This window comes from Mya arenaria, chromosome 5, assembly GCF_026914265.1.
Source record: "Mya arenaria isolate MELC-2E11 chromosome 5, ASM2691426v1".
Lineage (NCBI taxonomy): Eukaryota > Metazoa > Mollusca > Bivalvia > Myida > Myidae > Mya > Mya arenaria.
The window spans coordinates 34284917-34306131 of NC_069126.1; the positions used below are offsets into that span (position 1 = coordinate 34284917).

General features: G+C 34.8%; 2 protein-coding genes across 5 annotated transcripts; both read right to left on the reverse strand.

Annotated features, from left to right (window-relative positions):
- Positions 1-236: 236 nt before the first annotated feature.
- On the reverse strand, positions 237-1823 carry LOC128234084 (uncharacterized). Its single transcript, XM_052948077.1, has 2 exons — positions 1516-1823; positions 237-1101 (listed from the first exon to the last, which is right to left on the reverse strand). The coding sequence occupies exons 1-2, from the start codon at positions 1730-1732 to the stop codon at positions 491-493; spliced, it is 828 nt and encodes a 275-aa protein (XP_052804037.1). The 5' UTR covers positions 1733-1823; the 3' UTR covers positions 237-490.
- Positions 1824-5127: 3304 nt separating this feature from the next.
- Positions 5128-10453, reverse strand: LOC128234079 (uncharacterized). 4 transcript variants are annotated; one of them, XM_052948069.1, is made up of 9 exons: positions 10405-10453; positions 9060-9158; positions 8695-8808; positions 8212-8364; positions 7814-8035; positions 7466-7578; positions 7069-7211; positions 6578-6681; positions 5128-6463 (listed from the first exon to the last, which is right to left on the reverse strand). In XM_052948069.1, exons 1-9 carry the CDS (start codon positions 10427-10429, stop codon positions 5661-5663), a joined length of 1776 nt encoding a protein of 591 aa, XP_052804029.1. In that variant the 5' UTR covers positions 10430-10453; the 3' UTR covers positions 5128-5660. The 4 variants fall into 4 exon arrangements, with proteins under 4 accessions (XP_052804029.1, XP_052804028.1, XP_052804027.1 ...); XM_052948068.1 differs by lacking the exon at positions 10405-10453 and adding an exon at positions 9429-9948; XM_052948067.1 differs by lacking the exon at positions 10405-10453 and having other exon boundaries at positions 7814-7858; positions 9060-9949.
- Positions 10454-21215: the final 10762 nt, after the last annotated feature.

The window sequence follows — 21215 nt, forward strand, 5'->3', positions numbered from 1 at the left end:
TTTTAAAACATTTATCTTAGACTGAGGGGCATTTTTGGTCTATAATTAGGAAGTTCTGAAACGTTGTGCTCTTACTGTGAAAATGTCAACCTTTGATAAAAACAGCTTTAACGGAAGTTGCAATGAAATAATGTTAAAATAATCAAATCCATTATATAAATATATAAATGAATATTTATGGTTTAAGATTTAGGAATCTGAATAATAAATAAATAATACAGACGCAAAATATTCAAAACTCTTATAGGTCCGTTTACTGTTTGGCTTAGTGGTCATAACATCAATTAATAGCATTGAGATTTGTTTCTGATCGATATAAAAGCATGTTTTTTTTGTCTATACATTATCAACTGAGGCCGACACAGGAATTCAATAAGGCCACAGTAAGTATATTCAAACTAATGATACTGATGCTTTAAAATCGTTTGTAATATTTCCTCGAAATGTTTTAGTGATCATATAGTAAAGCAATATAGCATGAATAAGAGTTTTACAATGACTCATATGTACAAACTACACATGTTAGTTCTCTTCCTCCAATGTAAGGCAGACATGGCAGGGAGCCACACACTGCTTGCTGAAAATGTAGCAGTGCTCCGTTTACATTAGCTTGTGTCCCTATTCGTGCTTCTGGTTCACCATCCATGCAAATATATTCTTTATTAGATTGATGAGTATCCCGTTCTGCCATAAGATAACCATGGTATTCTTTATTCCAACCTTCGTAGCATTCTTGTCTGGCTGGAATCATAAGAACATTGGTTTTGGACGTCCTACACACGGCACACGGTACGTCGTTGTCTTTTAAATGATCCCAGAATGTTCCATGAACTTGATACTCGGCACCATGCACGTCACCTTTGTAGCTTGGCGTCGTATCCGGACCCCACTGTGGATCCTTAGGTAGACATAGGTAGTTGGCACCGTTGCCATGCTTATCATGCGGTGCCCCACCAGCAAACCCGTTGTAGACAAGTTCAGCGTCTGTATCGATTGGGCACTCTGTTCTTCCCCAGCGAATGTAGGTGTCTCCACCGGGATCCTTAAGTCCTTTTATACTGTTAACAGTGTCTGTGAGGTTTTGTATCATCAATTTGTCCTCTGAAATTGAAGGAAAATAAGTGTCTTTAGTACTTTAAATATTTTAAAATCTAAACCGACAGTTATCGCGTTATTCGGTTTTATGTTTAACGTGTATCGTTTTACTTGTGCAACACACTATCGGATGGTAAACTATTTAATAGTGTTGGTAATCATTACATATAATGTGAGAACAATGCTTATTGAAAAATACATAAAATTATGTGCGTATTGCGTTCGAAGTGTGTGACCTAAACACTATTGAACGTACACAATGGCTGTATAAAGTATAAGTATTATATTTAGACTTTTCATAAAATCATAAGTAAAAGAACAAAAGTACAAACTATAATAACACATGGTTTTATTACTGGAAACGAACTCGTTAACGCTGTCAAATAAATCGATGCATTATCAATATAAAATTGAACTTACCATCAGTTTTTCTGGCCAGCTGGTCAACGAGAGCTGTAAGAGATTTGACGTTGGCAAGCAGTTCGTTTTTGTCCCTCTGTAAGCTTTCGAGTTTTTCCAGCACCCCAAACTCGTACTCAAACCGGTTGCTTGTATAGCAAGAAGGCTCTGTCCGTTTATTTAATGATTGACTTTGCGCACAGCAAAACCCTATTAAACACACTAAAATGATCATCATTGTGTAACAGTGTCTTTCCTGTATGTGTTCGTGACCAAAGCATATGTATTTATATAGCAGTAGGCTTAATTACGCACACTAGACGCATTTGAAGTCGTTATAAGCGATAACGATAGTACACTTGAAAGCTTCCTACAACAGCTATTAGAAACTTAACTCGTACGTGTAAGAAACGGAATGGTCGGTAAAACGCAACATTATTAGTCTTTATTCAGGGCAACGAAGGGTTTAAACATGTTTAAATTTGTTTGTTTTAGTATCGTTTACGACAGAAATCGCTTCTCAGTTATATCCATAGCACTCCAAAGCGTGTGAAAATAATAAAGGGTACTGGTTGGCGACAAATTTTTGCCTTAAAGAGTCCACCTTAAATACATGACATCAATTGTTCTTATAATATATGCAATATAGTCTCAACCGTTTGTTTTTCTTAGTGCATAGTTTCAGGTAATTCATTCCAATGAGTATATAATAAAAATAATATAATAAAAAAACATCTCGATACCTTTTTTGTTCTTAGTTGTTTTTCCAATTACAATAAGCTGTGTACCTAAATTTGTGAACGTTTTAAGTTGTTTTTTATAATGCGTTTTGAACGTTTTAAAGATATTTTTATCTTAATAATGTCGTTTATTCTAATTTTAGTAGGTGTGCAAGTTGAGACTGGCCAAACAGATTATGAACTCAATGTGCAAAATTCAAACAAAAGGTATTTCATACAAAGATGAGAGCATTCTTTTCCTTACTGAAAGTTTGACTTTTTTCCTCACCCCCTTTTAGGGAAAAAGGTTATTGCAAAAGTATCGGTGTCAAGCAAAAAAAATAGTTATTGACCATACAAACAAAACATATCAAGGTGTTTTCATAAAACTTATATGTCTTGCTGATGAAAATCTTCAAATGAGAAGGCTCATCACAATTGTTTGAATAATTCTCATTCATTACCATCACTAGTTTGAATGAGTAGCGGAAATATTTGTCAAGAGCCAGTTAATATTATCACTTAAGTATTGTTTACATGTTTCCAGTGACACTCTGTTCGTAAGTAGCATTTATGGCTATTATAATAAACGAATGATAAACCTAGATTGAAAAAGAAGCAGCTGATCAACTTACCATTAACGCGTATATTTACTGGTCACGTTATCACACTGTACTAACAAACGCACGTGGACTTCGGTTCCTTTTCTTGTATAAAATTGTTATTATCGTAGGCGGTCGTAATTCGTTTAAATCGTAAAATTGATTGACCCAGATATAAATAGGCATTTAATCGGGATTTTACAAGCATTTCGTCCCGATTTACCCGGGGTTGGCTGTACCGAAAGTCAAAGTCCCCGCCATTTGGGGGAAAATGATGTGGTTACAATTAACTGGTGCATTATTCACTGGTAGAGTAATTTGCCCCATGCATGGCGCAGTTGGACAAGCTTTTGAAAAGACTAATAATATATGTTATGTGTTTCCGTTCCGGACAGAAAAATCCGACCAGAGGGCATCTCTAATGCCAGGTAACAAGGTTTGCCGAGCTACGCAGCGTGCCCGAGGGTCTGATTTTTATATCCGGAACGGAGACTGATGATTGATATTTTTTCTGTGAAAAAAATAAATAGAAAAACGCGTTTTTGTTCATTTCACCAAAAAGCGCGTGCGATGATGTTTACTGACGTCATGACGCGCAGTATTTTTTTTTCACTGCATACGTCAAGAAGTTCCTTCAGTATCAGGCCTGTTAAAGGTTATGTTGTTTTTTTTTGAAAATATATTTTTGCCAAGTTAAAGTTTATGGCACCCATGTATTGAAATCCATAATTATGGTAACATTAAGTGTATAATAAGAGAAAAACAAGAAACGCCGCGACGAAACCAGGTTTTTAATGATTGACAGAAGAACTTCAGCCTTTGTCTGTTTTTCTATTTTTAGTAACAGTGACCTTGAACCTAGGGACCCCAAATGCAATCCATTGAAAGGTATCCATAAACTCTTCCTTTATACCAAGTTGTGTCAGGATATGTCAACCCTAACTTAAGTTATTCAGTTTCAACCATTTTTCTATTTTTAGTAACAGTGACCTTGACCTTGAATCCAGGGACCCCAAACGCTATCCCATGAAAGGTATCCATAACCTTTTCCTTTATACCTGGTTTGGTCAAGATATGTAGACCATGACTAAAATTATTCAGTTTCAACTGTTTTTCTATTTTTAGTAACAGTGACCTTGACCTTGAATCTATGCACCCCAAAACGCAATACCATAAAAGTATCCATATACTCTTCATATAGACCAAGTTCAGTCAAGAAATGTCAACCCTAACTAAAGATATTCAGTTTGAACCATTTTTCTATTTTTAGTAACAGTGACCTTGACCCTTTGGACCCTAAATGCAATCCCATGAAAGGTATCTATTATTTCTTTCTATACACCAAGTTTAGTCAAGATATGTCATCCCGAACTAAAGTTATTTAGTTTCAACCGTTTTTATATTTGAAGTTACAGTAACCTTGACCTTGAACCTAGGAACCTCAATCGCAATCCCATGAAAGGTACCCATAAACTCTTGTTATAGACCAAGTTTGGTTAAGATATGTCAACCCTTACTAAAGTTATTCAGTTTCAACCGTTTATTTTTTATTTTTAGTAAAAGTCACCTTGACCTTGAACCTAGGGACCCCAAACGCAATCTCATGAAAGGTCTTCATACACTCTTCCTATAGACCAAGCTTAGTCAAGATATGTCATCCCTAACTAAAGTTATTCAGTTTCAACCGTTTCTCTATTTTTAGTAACTGTGACCTTGACCTTGACCCTAGGGACCCCAAACGCAATCCCATGAAAGGTATACATAAACTCTTCCTATTGACCAAGTTTGGTCAAGATATATCAACCCTAACTAAAGGTATTCAGTTTCAACCGTTTTTCTTTTTTTAATAACAGTAACATTGACCTTGACCCTAGGGACCTTTTGTTCTGGATAGTTTTCAGTGCGCACAAATGAGTCATATTATTTGCAACAATGGTGATCTTTGTATGTTTTGGGTTCTGCCTGGGTTGTCTAGTTTGTTGTGCAGCGAGGGTGGTGGGTACAAAGCTTATCAAGGCACAGGTGGTACAGGCTGCCAATGAGGTACAAGCCTTTCGCTACATTATCCGAACACTGACCGCATGTCTCGTTAATTAAGCAAGCTCTTTTCGAGAATTTTTGGAACGGAACCGTAAACTACTGGTCAATTAAAAACATCTGCACGACCGAAATGATATGTGTCAATATTGACACTCCCCAGTTTTCATTCAAACACATTGCAATCCAGAATCAGAGGCACTTACTAAAACAATCAATTTATACTTTCATTTTTATGGAACACTAGAAATTGCCTTTAATTGATAACAAGTACAGGCTTTTGCTCATTTATTTATTAGCCGACAAGTGATCGACAAATGGGACGTACGTTGCTATGCGGTTTTTAACAGTGCGAATTATAAGACACAAAGACCAAATAACCACAAAGAAATAAATAAATCACATAGTTAACCCTGTTTTCTTAAGGAACCCCTACCCTGGAATGTTGATTATCTTACTAGGGTGTATGTTAATTAAAACGCTTATTAATGAGATCAACTTATAACAAATGGACCTTTTGTGATTGATATGACAGATTATCCAAGTAATACGACTCCGGTAAAAAGCATCATTAGAATCCGGCTTAACATTTAGAAAACAAACGTGATTGCGTTTTTGTGTTAAATCTACTTATATTCAGATATTTAAATTGAGAGATCAAACAAAATCTTCAACACATATGATACCTTAAACACGCCAAATAGCAATAAGGTAAGCTTTTTTAAGTACAAGACTGTTAATATCTCAACAATCTCACACACATCAACAAACGAATATTTTGAAGAATTCATTCATACATTAATCAAATCTAGTAGGTTTTATCACTAATATGAAGCCTTTGCAATTCTGTTTGGGTGTTGTCCAACTCTCTTTGAACCTCTTCAGTCCAAAGTTTGTTTCCAAAGTTTTTACATACTCGTTCTAATCGAAAGCACTCCTTCTCCATGGCATATAATGTTTGAACATGCTGAACCTTATCGTTTCTTTCTTTATAAATCTCGCTCAAGCATTTAAAGCAACGGATGATATCAAATGAATGCTCTTTAGATTGAGTTATTTCCCCTTGATAACTCAATGCTTCTGTTAGAGTGCCTATGCAAGCTTTGAACTGTTTGTTTCGCTGTTGTAATCGTGCAAGATCTATCAATCGTTCCATATAGACAACACCTTTGAGTTCTGACATTCGCGAAATGCTAACAGATTCAGAGAAAGCTTTTTGAGCCTCTTTCAGTCTATTTTCCTTCGCATATACTTTGCCTTTTGTGTGATGGACCAACGACAAGCCGTCAAGCATTGGTATCTTTTCCTTATTAAGCATGTGAAAGGCATCCTCTAAGTGTCTATGTGCATCTTCATAGTTCCCCATATTTATTAAACATTTTGCAACATTACTGAGAGAATCCGCAATGGATATTGTCTCAGTTTTGCACATGCGTTTCATGTCAAGCCCTTTCTTGTATAATTCGTAAGCTTTCGGGTGATTTCCCTTATTCTCGAACAGATCTCCAAAATTGTTTAGGCATTTCCCCACTGCGGAACTTACTTCACCGAATCGTCGTTTGCGTCGGTTAAGGCAAAAATTGTGGTATTTCTCTGCTAAGTCAAACTCGCCTGAAAAACAAATCAAATTAAAGAAAACAAATTTGTATACCGTACCGTGAAAGAAAATATAAGGAAATGATAGATTTACTTTATCAACTGTGCTATATTGGGTTTTCAACAAACCTAAAACAGTCCATGCTAGCGCCATGATGCTAAGATTTTCCAAAGTAATGAGCTCGTATTCATCTCTACCAAGCTGGTAAATACTAAGCGACTTCTGAGAAAACCTAAATATTGATAAAAGAAGAAGTTAGTTATTGTTTATACGCAATTTATTAATCAGGCACAAAATTTTCAGAAAAAAACTTTGATATAAATTGGCTGGAAACAGTAAACTTTAAAATTATATTCAGTGCGATTTTACTTAACAAACAAGCCATTCTGAATCGAATTTCGATTATTGAAACAAACAAGCTGTCGTTCAACTCTTAAACATTTACTGACGCATATTCAATGAGCTTCCATTTGACTGACAAAAAACGATTATTGATTGTGGGTTGAATACAAAAGCTATTATGTAACTTCAAAATCTCTGCAGACGTATTGTGACAATTCAAGGCATTGAAATTAAATTAGAATTCATGATTAGGACCGTATAGTTATTAATCTCTTACTCCACAGCTCGAGAACAAAATCCTTGTTTGTAGGCGTTCCATCCCAATTTCTTGTACACAACGGCCATTTGATGTCTGTCTTCATTCCTTTTGAGTATATCTAACGCTTTTAAGTAGTTTTTCTCTCCAGCTTTGAATTGTCCCTAAAACATATTGAATCACGAGCTTGCACTCTGGAACACAACTTAATTACTCGAAATATAACCTGTAGCTTTGTAATGACGATAATTATATTTCATTATAAATACTGCTTATTTCTGCGAGTCTGAGTGCTATACATTTTGTATGATTTCCAACGCAAAATACACCTTTAGCGATAATTACACATTAAACAATGATATTAGAAAATAACCACTAAATACATGATATAAAGATATGACTTTAAACGTGTACAAACTTTCGTAAGAGTTTCGATACTTCCGACGGCAATATACACGGAGGCTTTATCGTTGTTTTTTCCGTATCTTTCTGCTAGTTCCAGACAGCCTCCATAAAATGCATCGCCCTGGTCTGTGAAAAATACCTCTATATATGTAATATTTGTTTGCCTACCAATAAGTTAGCTTTATATATTCAGATGTGAAACATGTATGTAGATCGAGGTAAACACAACGTTTCATATTTCAAAGGACAAATCAAAGGTTGACTCTTCATTTAGGAAACACATAGTTATCTGTTAAAGTAGAATGTCTCTATCTAAACTCGTTATTATTTCAAAACATAATATCAATTTTCTTGTCATTACCTGCCATATACTTCTCGATGAGCTCCGTACAAGATGAAGCTATTTCTATAAAAAAATGATAATTGTCTTGTTTAGTATCGTGAACCTCAAGCAACAGCTTTCGAAGGTTTGGTTGTTCCACTGAAAATTCTGCTAAAGCTTTCGTGTATTCTGATGTGCCCATCTTATCAGCAATGTCTTTCATAACTCCACAGAATAAGCGACTGTATCTTGATTTGACCTCTTTAAAAAAGCAACCATGAAATGAATGAAACATAAAGCACTATACATTACATATTTAAAACAATCATATTTACTCATTATGAAGTAGGCACACCATTATTAATTACTAATGAACAGATAGCATTATATTACTAAATAACAACATTTAAAATTGAAAAGTATATCAACTTAATGACCTGCCAAATTCTTGATCACAAAGTTAGCTCTTATGACCTCTCGTAGTACTCCTTGTATGTTGAACCTATGGGAATCCGACTCATGGCGCAGCATATGTCGCTCGCGTATCGGCTTTATTGCAAACTGTTTGGCCATGGCCTCTGAGCCGACATCTTGAATAACATATTTACATTATAATGTAATAGATATTCCAAGCTCTAATTAAAAGGTCAATTAAAAAATACGTTATGTATCTACAATGTTTAATCAATTATGTTTTTAAGCATTTTGCCCTGATAATAGCGTCATAACAAAGAAAGAATAAACACAATTATATCATGAACTTAACACATATATAACTACTACAGAGTCCTTGTTAGTAGCTTGGTTTCTGGGCTTGTCCAGTAGTTGTCAATATAGTAATAAAAGATGATTGTATGTTATGGTTACAAAAATTATATTATCACATATTTAAATAGTCAAAATATCGTTAGCCCATATACCCAGAAGAAATGTCACGTGGCGCGATGTAAACGATCCCGGGATGAAGTCTAAAGTCACCAGATTCTCTCTGTGTACTTCGTTCAGCCGTAGAATGAAACATCGGTATAAAACATCTGAAACACAATCCATGATTCTTTAGTTTGATGTCAAAATTTTTGCATACAGTAATGTTAAAAGGTCATTCTAGAAGTATCAACTTAACAGACATAAGTATCAACTTACCAAATCTAGCATTGAATTTAAATAATACATAAATCGCTCCAGTGATTATGCATACGCATTACAAAACCAGTCTTAAACATTGATAACGATATGTAACGGGGCCTTAGATATATACAATGTTTTCATACAGGCTTCATCTTACCAACTCTCGGGTGCACATGACTATTGCTGATGGTTTGTAGACGGCATTCAAGCAACAATTCCACCATTTCAGCTGGTGTTATATGCCCTCCATCTGCCTCTAGTTCAGATGCAATCATAAGTATTAGAAGTGGTAACCCCTCACTCAATTCCACTATAGCATCATCGTATGAATCCAAATCAACATCCGGTGCAGCTACTAATAATAGAGATTTTGATTCCACTGGTGTTAAGGGAAGCATTTCTTGTGTAAAATAAATGTTACTGTGTTTTGGAAATATAACCTTTGTTGTAGATGTTATGAATATTTTGGCTTCACATTGATCTATCAGTGCGGAGCATAGCTGCATAAATGCCGTGTTGAAATTACCTTCTATAATATCTTCAGCATTGTCAAACACTATGATAACTTCACTTGGAATTTCATGTACTATTTCAAGAATATGTACTATCCAAGCATTATTGTTGCAATCAATTGCACTTTCGTCCGGTCTCTCATCAAAAGACGAGCAGACTGATATGTACAAAGAACATTCATTTTGTACGGCTGCTAAATCTAACCAATGAGCCACATCTCGTTTAAACTCCATGAAACGTTTTAAGTAGCTTGATTTCCCTACCGCTTTAAGTCCGTATATTCCAAATACTTTGTTATTAGACCAAGCATTGTTTAATTCTGTAATATACTTTGTCCTTCCAACAAAACGTGTATTCTCACTATAATGCATATCCATTTTTTAAGAAGCCTTCGCTTATACATTTAAAGCTTGTCGTATGAATTCAATAAGTCGAATAATCCAACGTTTTACCCAAATGCGGAACATATTTCTTTGTTTACAATTTAACCGCAAGTTTGAAAATGCATTCATGTAACTTTCAAGAGTGTCGTAATGAATGGGATATTTCCCATACAAGCGGAAATATTACACTCAGAACACTTGTGAATACATAACACACAAAAGACTATATATACAAACGCAGAGATTTATTTGTGTAGGAAGTTAATAAAACTGACATGGCCACAATATTACGAAAATACTTTACATTTTACCCAACTAAGTACATTTTTAAGATCTAGAGTTTAATGGAAATTGAAAGGTTGTTTTTGTTCCTTTTAAATTCTGATTTATATTTAAATGTAAATCTATATTTTATTACAAAGATTAATGTGTGATAAATAAAGTCATCTGTCACGCATAAAACAATTTGAGTAGAACTCAATACTTTTTAGCAATTACCCATATACTGTTAGAATATCCGCCAAATCTTTTTAAAAACTTTATCTAAATTTAGCAAACCATCAGGTCATATTCCTTAATTGGTAAATTGATCCAATTAGGAGTTACCTTTTCCGAGTGACTGACCATACATGATATAGCTACGTATTAAACTGATGAAAACAGTGCTTTCTTATGTAGGACTCATGATGCTTTAGGGATGTAATGCAAAAGGTTGCGTGTTCAAATCTGTTGAGGGTTAAATTTTCCATGTTACTTTTTTATCTTTTTTACGCATCTTATGCTTTCAGTTAAGTTCGTTACATTTTTTGTTTCAAAACATGTATTCTATCTTTTTAATTCCCATTGCTGATACGTATATAATGGCTTTAGTTTAAACGATATATATTTTACAACGATTGTGAAGAAAGCTATGATACTAAGTCACTCTCGTTGGCACGATGTTGCGCGAGAGTGTGATCTTGTGGTGTGGTGGAAACCGGAGAAAACCCACTTGTCCGGCTTGGTGACCACTAACCAAACTCACATGCGCCTAGGCTTGGATTCGAACCCGGGCCGGCTTGGTGAGAAGCGAGAGCGCTAACCACTGCGCTAAGCGGACAACCAAACAATGGCTTTAAAAGGGAAATTATATTTCAAATATATCTACGATCGAAAAGTTGTTGACCCTTGGCAGGTAGGTAGGTAAACGTGTCAGAATTTCAATTTTATCATAGTAGCGAATCACTGTCCCGGTGTGTTTTATTTAAAACTGTTGTATAATGATGTTTATGTGATTTTACTCGCCGATCATAATAATTCTTTGTTTTTGCTGCACGCCTATCCGCCGTGTTGTCTGCAATTTAATGAGAAACTATTATAAGTTCTTCTCCAGCTTTACCAGAAGATACCCAGACGGAGATTCATTAGTAATGTGTTGGCATTTTAACCCTAGAACCTAATCTTAAACGGCGACATTACATAAGTTGGTACGGCGAAAATCCCATTGCCTCGTGTAAACTGCCGTTGTATGCGTGAACAAGGTTTGAAACAGCTGCTTTTCAGTTCGCCTTTCTCTCAAATCGGAAGTGTTCCATGCATTTTCAGAAGCGTTTGATTAAAACGTTCACATGGCCATTCCATTTCGGAGGGTATGGAGTGGTCCTAGTACTTTTTTACTCCTGCAATGCGACACAATCGAGTAATGACGTTGGCGAGAATGTTTTGGTCACTATGACTTTTATTTCTGGAAAACCGTAGTGGCCGAAATCAAATCAAATTATACCCGTGCTGTAGTGTAAGCCATTTGTTTTTTTGTGGGTATAGCCTGTGCGTAACGTGTGAAAGGGTCGGTTATGACAGTACATTTTCGCAACCGCTCTTTGACATTTCCACAGACAGGTAGTTTATACACACCAATTTTATAGGCGCAAAGGAGTTGATGTTGAATAATCCAGTGGCAGTAGTGGCAGAAGTATTGCGCCGTACGCACTGATCACACTGTCGAATCCAATTGGCTATGTCAGAGACTATACCTGGCCAATAGAAACGTTCCTTGTGTAAAGAAACGGTTCTGTCCCGACTCTAGTGGCCGAGATCACCATGAATTGCCCTAAAACGTATTTGGGAAGAACAACCTAATCGACACCTTCTCCTCAAATTGTTGACTAATGATGTAAGAACAAGTTAGTCGACACCTTCTGCTCGAATTGTTGCCTGATTAAATATAAAACGCCATCTCTAAGGATTAATTTGTCTAAATGTTTAATTACTTGCGTCCCTCGGGTTCTTATCCTTTCATAACTACGGCGGTGTGTGGTACTGAAGTAAGCATATTTCGAAATTTGGAAAGCACACCGTGCGCTTTCTGACCCTAACTATAGTCATAAATCTTCAGTACTGCTGCCACCTGCAGTTTCGTGTCGCCAACAGAAAACGAACTAGCAGGTTCCAACGAATTTTGACATTGATCAGCTTTAACAACACCTGTGTCGACTTTAGCAACTGGACATGCATGCTTATCTACTTGTTTCTCTTGTGCAGTAGGGGTTTGTCGTGATAGGCTGACAACAAATTCGAAACTGGCCAAAGCAGCAAACCAACGTTGTTCACACGCGTCGAGCTTTGGCATGGACTGTACCTACGTAAGCGAGTTGTTGTTTGTGTGTTCCTCGAATTGAACTCCATACAAGTAAGCATTGAATTTTACAGTAATGGCTTATTCTAAAGCGGGGGACTCCAGTTTAATTGAAGGATAGTGATCTTCCTGGGGACGTCAACTTCGTGATGTTTAGGCAACTACCCGATTATGGCTGTCAAGCTCCTGGTAGAGCACAGCTCTGAGACCACTAGAAGATGCATCAGTGTGCCAGCAAAATGGCTTTGAGTAGTCAACATAAGTAAGGGCGGGCGCCGAAGAAAGCTTATTAATGATCATATCGAAGGTGCGCTGCTGTTCCTCGCCCCAGACAAACGGTACGGATATCTTCTTCTTGGTCTTCGATGACTTGAAATCCGATAAACCAACCAAGAGGTCATTCATATCAACATTCTGGATACACTTTCGGTTATAGCCAGCAAAACCGAAGAAACTTTTAATCTCTTTCACATTCTAGGAAATCAACCATTTCTTGATTGCCTCCGTCTTTGCGGGATGAGTCTTTATGCCAGAGTTAAACAAAACATATGCAAGGTAAGTAACCTCATCCAGCAAAAATTTGAAGGTTTTAACTTTAGATTATGTCTTTTTAACTTTAAAAAAAACTGATCTAGATATTTTAAGATGTTCATGATAACGTTTATGATTTTCCGCATAGAACCCGAGAGAATCAACTTTGGATGCCTTCTTTTCCTCATTTGACTCATAAATCTCATACTGCCAGTCACCACACATTAAGTCGAGTTTACTAATGAACATTGCGCTCGCAAGGAGATTGCGAGTGTAATCAAAACGTGGTAGGGAATGAGCATCCTTTTGCTTGCGGGTGTTGAGATTTCTGTAGTCAATACAAAGGCGTATCGACACATCCTTCTTTCTGTCTAAAACGACGTTTGAGCTAAAAGGGCTATGTCAATAATCTCCTGAAGGTAATACATCGTAAATAAAGTAATGGGAAACTCGTCTGTATGATTCTTTTAAAGGACCTGGGTTATCAAGAACAATCTTCTGTTTGACGAGGTCAGTATTCCCTATATCTAAAAAAAGTGAAAAAACTCAATACCATCGACTCCTTGCTAGAAATGTTTGCAAAAGAATTCTCTCATTTCTTTTAGATGTCGTCAATGTTTGCGTTTGATCCTTATTGCAGCATAGTAATTTTGGCATTACCTTTCAACGATTCCCTCATTGCTTGATCTATTACCCGTTTAGAGTATAATGACTTCAAAAACGATGCTTCATTTTTCTGAACAGGTTCAGTAGCCGAGAATGTGTTAGGATCATACTGCAGTAATCCCACATGTCTGATTATCTTCTTTCAGTCTTTCATTAAGAATTTCTAGCTTTTCCATATTTTGTCATTCTGTTTTATCTTTCTATCCTTAATTTTATTTTATGTTGTTTTTTTCCTAGCGATTTCTCATTCACGTTCAATTTATATACCCTCAATCACATCAAAATATCAAGTCATTTTCTCCTCTTCCACAACAAAGGACTTTTCCTGTTCTTTCGAACTTTCTAGCAAGTTTACTTCCCTTTCTGTTTCAAAATCCTTTTTGCAACATTCCAATTGCTAAATCCCTTTTCTAAAGTCCCTGTTCAAGTATCTGGATGAGTCCATATTTAACTTGAAACTCTGACTATTATTTCCTGTTTCCTTCTCAATTCTAGGATTCTTAACTCAGGTCATATTAGGGAATCTTTGGAGTAAGAGTGCTATCACGCAACCTTCAAGGTAGCGACCCTCTATCATGTTTCAAACTTTAGTTCACCATAACATCACACTATATAATATATCACATATCACAACTTACACTAATACGCACACCAATTTCAATCTTTTGCCTTATATTAATTTCTTTGAAACAGTCTACCCTATTTTGTTGTGATCAAACAAGCTAACGGATCCTACCATTAAGTCTGCCCTTTGTTACACGAGAGTTATTAATTCAAACTAATCTATATCCATTCGTAATATTATTTATTTCCCTGCTGTTTACAATCTCCACTAATTAAACCATTCAGTAACCCGCTTAACACAAGTAGGAAAGTTAATACAAAAAAGATGTATACAATTTGCGAAAATTACTTACTAATTATTTAGTCAACCATGGTTGGTTCATGCCCTGTTTGTACTTTTAAATTCAAATCATGGTGTACGTAATTAAATTAATGCATGAGTATATCCTCGTTCCTCATGTATTATGTTTGGGATGTTAAATTTTTATACAGAGTACAAGATAACTACCGTTAAGCAGTCATTTGGATAATTGATCGAAGACCGAGCCGAAATGTTTTAATTTCCGTTTAATAAGTCGACCTAAATGAGATGAATCTCAAATAAAGCAATTGTAACCACGTTGCTCAGCCGAAAGTAACAATGAAACAATAGCATCAATAATTTTGACGTGTTCGTTACTATTAAAACGACGGCATACTGTTCTTGTGATTTACCCTGATGAGCATGAAGTAAAACCGATGTGACGTTAAAAACGATTATTCACCCATAAGATTTCGTTTATGTCATTGTTTATGATTAAAGAAAACCGAAAACCATACATCTGAATGAAATACAAACCAACTACGTTAACAGTAAAGTTATCAAAAGAGCTCAGTATTCACGAAATGTATTAAGTCTGGTGTACCTCAGGGGTTCATGCTAGGATGCAACCAGTTTCGATTAAAGTGAAGCATCGTCCGCCATACATGTCATTCAAATATGTTTTTTTTTATTTCAAAGGTAATGTCACTGATATTGAATTATATAGAAATTAAACGTACGTTACAAATAAATTTGAACAGCGTATCGGTGAGGTGCAAAACAAACAATATGACAGTGCATCTACTAAAAATCAAATGCATGTTGTAAGGATCAATTTCAAATTAAAGTAATGTAAATGCTTTTTATCTATATGTAAACGACGTCCTTATCGATAATGTACCTTCAGAGAAATTGCTTGGAAATGTTATTGTTTTCATCCTTGTATGGAATTTGCAAGTTATTTTTCTTGCAAGATATAAATTCAAAGATAGCCTCATTAAAAGATTCAACTTCTTTTTTATTGATCAAATGATAACACTGTTTTATAAGTCATATAGTCTCAACACACCCTTCCAAAAACTAGCAACTCCGTTTGCACTGACGAGACGAGTTTATTTGTGGCAAAGCAGATACAAGTGGATGACAGTTATCACAATATTCAAACACAAGAGTGTTCTATAACTATTAACTTCCTTACATGTATATAATGCCATACAATCAATCTTACGTATTGTCATACATGATGTTATATTATAAAAACGTGTACATAATTATACATATATCACCCCCAAACTGAGCATGTCACAATCCTAACGAAAAACATATGTTTCTGAATATGAATCAGTAACGCATGCTAAAAGATAAGATCGAATATCATTATATGGGATACTGTAGCCGACAGTGTCGGTCCAGGAAAAACCTCGCTTATCTTCTTCTTCTTTTAAATGTGTAAGGAAACCATGTAAAAACATGAGACAACTAATATATCTCAACATGTTCTACTTAACAAATATAAAATATCAACATTAAAACATTCTACTTACATGTTAAGGCCACACAAATTTGATAAAACTTAATGTTGCCCCTAGAGCAGTTTCGAATGAATGGACCACCGCTCACTATAATCCCCTAAACCACGTCATTTTCCCGCGCTTAACAACGAAACCTGCATAACTGACCAAAATAATTCTAGTCAGGCTATTTTGAGACAATAACTGTACTTCTTTTAATGTTTGACTATTGTTGCAGTGTATAGGGAAAAACAATCACATGTAAAAAACACTATCCGGCGAAAATTATTCGTTTTAAGCCTACTAGAAACTATCACATGAAAAGTTTGGATAGCTTAAATTTGAAAACCGTTGCAAGTATCAAACAGCTATCTTGGTATATATACCATTACTTAATCTTACAACGAATTACATACGAGACATCATTTCGATATTTCATGATATCTTATGATACAACTTATGAATTACGATAGTCTTTTTGACAAGATATCGATCATATATCTTTAGACATACCTTACAAACACAAATTAGCTTTTAGCAAATTTAGATGTTCAAATCATAAATTGTTAATTGAATTTGGTAGGCATAATAATATCCCAAGAGAACAACGCGTTTGTCGGTTTTGTCTAGATAATATTAATATTTTTGTTTGAGACTGTGAATACCATGCTTTCTTTATATGTTGTAAATATAATAAAATACGATGGCAATATTTATTCAATTAGTTTTCTAATGATACTGAATTAGAAGATTTTATAGGTTAATAAACACAAAGCAATATGAACATTAACGAAAACTTTGCCTTTCATGTATGTTATGTTTTTGAGGCAAGTGGCCTTTAATTACCCAATAAACTGTTGACTTGACTTGGCTATCAATTATAAAAGACAAAACAAGAAACACTAGTTTGCATAAGGGAAGCGTTTGGAACGTTTTACCAGAAGATATACGTAAATCCAAAATTGTAACAGCCCATTGTAAGGAATTCTTTTTACAACATCAACGGCAGCAGAATTAAATGATACAATGAGTTTTTTGTGTCCATTCTTTTACATATAAACACACATATTATGTATAATCTATATTTTGTATGCATGCTCTCGCTATGCACCAATCATCTTCTGTAAAGTGTAACATCGGAGGATGTTCCTTTAAGACAAAGGTAGTTTTAATTTGCAAAAAATAATTTTAATTCAATGAGTTAAGGCAATCCTTAATTATAGCAATTAACATCACGACATTGTATCTTCCATTTGACGATAAGACAACCCATGAATCTTTTACTGACAAATTGCCACCAAAGAAACACCTTTCTTTATTTATCTATATCGCTGTTATAATCGCGAAAACCCATCACATGTTTGTTACCGTAGATAAACTAAACAGTCTTCAATTTGAATTTTAAGTTTATTTTGAATTGAATTGAAAGTGCACTCTCGTTCTATCAATACTATAAAGGGAAAGTATCAACTTGAAAACTACTTTTCAGTTCAATTGTACTTACTCCCCTTTAACCAAAAATGACTACCTGGCTTTTGAACCACCAGGAAATTATTTCAAAATAGTAATTTCATGTTATAAACTGTGTTTCTATGACACTCGTGAAATAAAATACGATCTTACACTAAAGTCAACAAATATATCTTGTCTATTTCATGTTGGAAACAATTTTTTCAGAATGGTTTTAAGCATAGTAAATTTATTAATTTTCCTAACAAAGAACGACAAAAGACTAACAGATTCTTATATGCACTTATTCGGGTTTATGTAGAAAATAAATAAAAGAATTGCAACGCAAATGTCAACATTTGAATGTTTTTGGTATTTTATGTTAGGTCAGTTGAACATACTTAAGGACAAAGCTATAATGTTTTGCCAACAACTTATGTCATTACCAATTTAATTATCTGTCACAGGCTGTTATTTGTTTCATTCCGAAATAAAAACAAATGATCTGACAAATCTAAAAAAGAAGAAAGAAATGTCTGAATTATCCTGAACTCTGGAATAAAGATAAAGATACGAGCAAACAAATTTTACGCTGATTATGTGAAGGGAGTTAATGCAATGTATAAATTAAGAAACGTTTTGACCATTGCTATAAATGCTCAACTTTCTTAAGTTAGCCATTCACAAATGACCCAGGCTGAGATAACACACACAGAGTTAGTCATGCGTGCATGGCCAAATTTCTTAGCCTAGTGATAGTCATTTAGGCTTGGCTACGACTCATGGAACAACACAGTGTTAGTCATGCGCGAATGGCGAAGGCTAATCTTACTTCCCTAATGATATTCATGCAAGCTTGGCTAGACTCATGGAATAATATAGTGATAGTCATTCAAGAATGGCTGAAGACGGATCTAAATTCCCTAGGGTTAATAATGCATCGGTAGTTAAGGCTGATATTACTTCCATAGCATAGGGTTAGTCATGCACACATGACTAAGGCTGATTGAACTAGCATATGGCTAGTCAAGTACACATGGCTAAGGTATAACTAACTTCCCTTGTGTTAGTCTTGCAGGCATGACAAATGTTGATAAAACTAACTCAGGATTAGTCATGCCTTATCTGATGGAAGTTAAAAATAGTTATTCATGCACGATTTGCTATAATGATGTTGATCAACTTAAAGTATTAACTTATTTTCAATTTGAATTGGAGAACGTGACAAAGACTAATTTTATGCAAAAAAAACGCCTATGTTGCTGACGGTGATAACGTAAGATTATTACCATAAAGAACGACGAACGCAACAAAGCAGTAAGTTATACCGTCCATATATTAGATGAGTGTAGACATTTTCAATCCTAATTGTATAATAAGGAGTTAAGAGCATTCTTTCTACATAAGTGTTCATCATATGTAATTTGGTCATATTTATTCATATTTTATCAAGCGTAAGCGTTGGTCAATTTAATCTGTTTTCTACATTATTTTGCAAAATAAATACATTACTCTTTTTTTAAATGTTTGAAACATGAGAACAAAGTTATTTTCTAAACATCCTCCACAGACCGGCGAAAGAATGACAGTCTACCTCATCAGCGATCAAAGCTGTGCGTGTTGTGTAGCAAAAAAGGTTTAAATGAATTAATCCCCGACAATACTTCAATACAATGGTGAGTAGGCTAAAGGGTTTGTTTGGCTTTATACAGGCTCTGTTGTTGCCAAATTGTGGTGTATTTGGCACTGAGTAGTCTAAACGAGAGTTGCACATGGGTTTGTGTGTCTTTGAATTGGCGTGATTGTTGCAAATGGATGGTCTATTTAGCACTATGTCGTCCAAATTAGACTTACTCATGCATTTGAGTGGCTCTAAATGGTGTATGATGTGGTCTTTTTGGCAATTATTACGCTTAATTAGAGCAGCTCAAGGATTCGTTTGGCTCTGAATTCGCTTTATGGTCACCAAAAATGTAGTTTACTTGGTACTAAATAGGCCAAGCTACACATAGATTTGTTTGGCTCTGAATAGGGTTGACGGATGTCAATATGTTGTCTAGTTTGTATTGAGAAAACATTAAAGACCTGCACATTGCTTAGATTTGTAATGTTTTGATGTGCAAGAGCTAGCTTGCTATTCAGTAGAACAATTGGCTCTAGATCCGCTTGATTGTAGCTTCAATGGGATTTACTGGTCACTGATTTCGCTCGGAAAGGACCTGTTTGGGATTAATTAAACACTAAATGGTCACAGATATGAGTGTTGTATATAGGCTTGACTTTATAGAGCCTCTAAATGGTATGTTTGATGCAAAAGGGAATGGCAAAAGGTTTAAAAAAGGTGCAATGAAGATGATAATTTGGACTTTAATAAGCGATAGATTGTGTCTCAAACAGAACAGTGAAACACGACACACACTATGCGATAGAACATGGCGGGAATTTTGGGCATATCGAAGCACAACACGGCTCTGAGCAATTGTTCACAACGTAGCTATCACCGATTTAGACGTTTAAGTATATTTTAATATCTATCTTCTGAATACAGGTCTTATGTTGATTGTGAAAATTACGTATATGACATTACTAGGCACAAACAGTAGGAAAAAGCGGTGTTGCTAAATCACAAACGCTTGATGAATAAATGTGTTAGTAACAGTTGTTTCATGAATTTAAAAATTGTCCAACGTTCATTGGAATTACACAGATATAACGGGTTTGAACTTTTTTGAAAAGAAATATATTTGCATTTGTAAACAAATATATGTCAAAGTTGATAGTGTGGTAATATAATTGGCATTTTACTCAAACAATGAAATTTCCGGAAATGTTATCAAGATTTTATTTTGTAAATAGATTGCTCACAGAAGCACAATGTTCAACAGTAATCATTGGATCAATATTTACCAATCAATAAACATTTCGGCTAACTTTGACAAAACCAAAATATAAACCATTTTTATACAATTGGCTGCAGAAGGCCACCAAACCGAATATTGTTCATATTAGCGAGAAAATACAAACATTCGTACATTTTATGTATCGAAATAACTACCAAAATATGCAAAATAAGAAAGTTCTTCATACTAGCTGATATGATGTGAATTATGAACAAAGCAATTTCAAATGGCGTCATTTTCAACTTAAATATACATAATGTTTTATTTTATCTTAATCTATAACATACTGTACAAGATACTAAATATTATTTAAAATAACTGTAATATGCATTATAGAGGGAGTTTAGCATATAGCATATGAAATATAAATTTACAAATTATAATATTTACACAATGTTGCAAACGATACTACAAATAAGAGAGTTTCCATCCAAATTTTCACCACATGTACTATATTCACTGAGTAATAATGCATTTTTGTTTTATCTTATCATATCATTATATACATATGCAATTTTCTTATACTTAATTGAATTCCAATGCATGTATGCCATATAAATTGTTTCTGTAAAAAATTTACAAGTCGTGCTAAAAGCTGTACATCACGAGAGAGGTCGCACAATCAGCTTGTGTTGTTACCAATTTTCTTTGAATAGTTTGCGGTATATGGAATACAATATTTTAATTAGACACAAATTTGAAGCGAATAAGACAGATACCCTGACTAAAGATGCGTATAAGGTCAAATTAAAATCAAGAATAATAAATCTGTTTGAACATCAAGTACAAAAAAACCTGTACAACCGCAATTGTTAATACCACATGTAATTTGATGTAATCACTAAAATGTTTATATATTATCACTAATTTTATTTTATGTA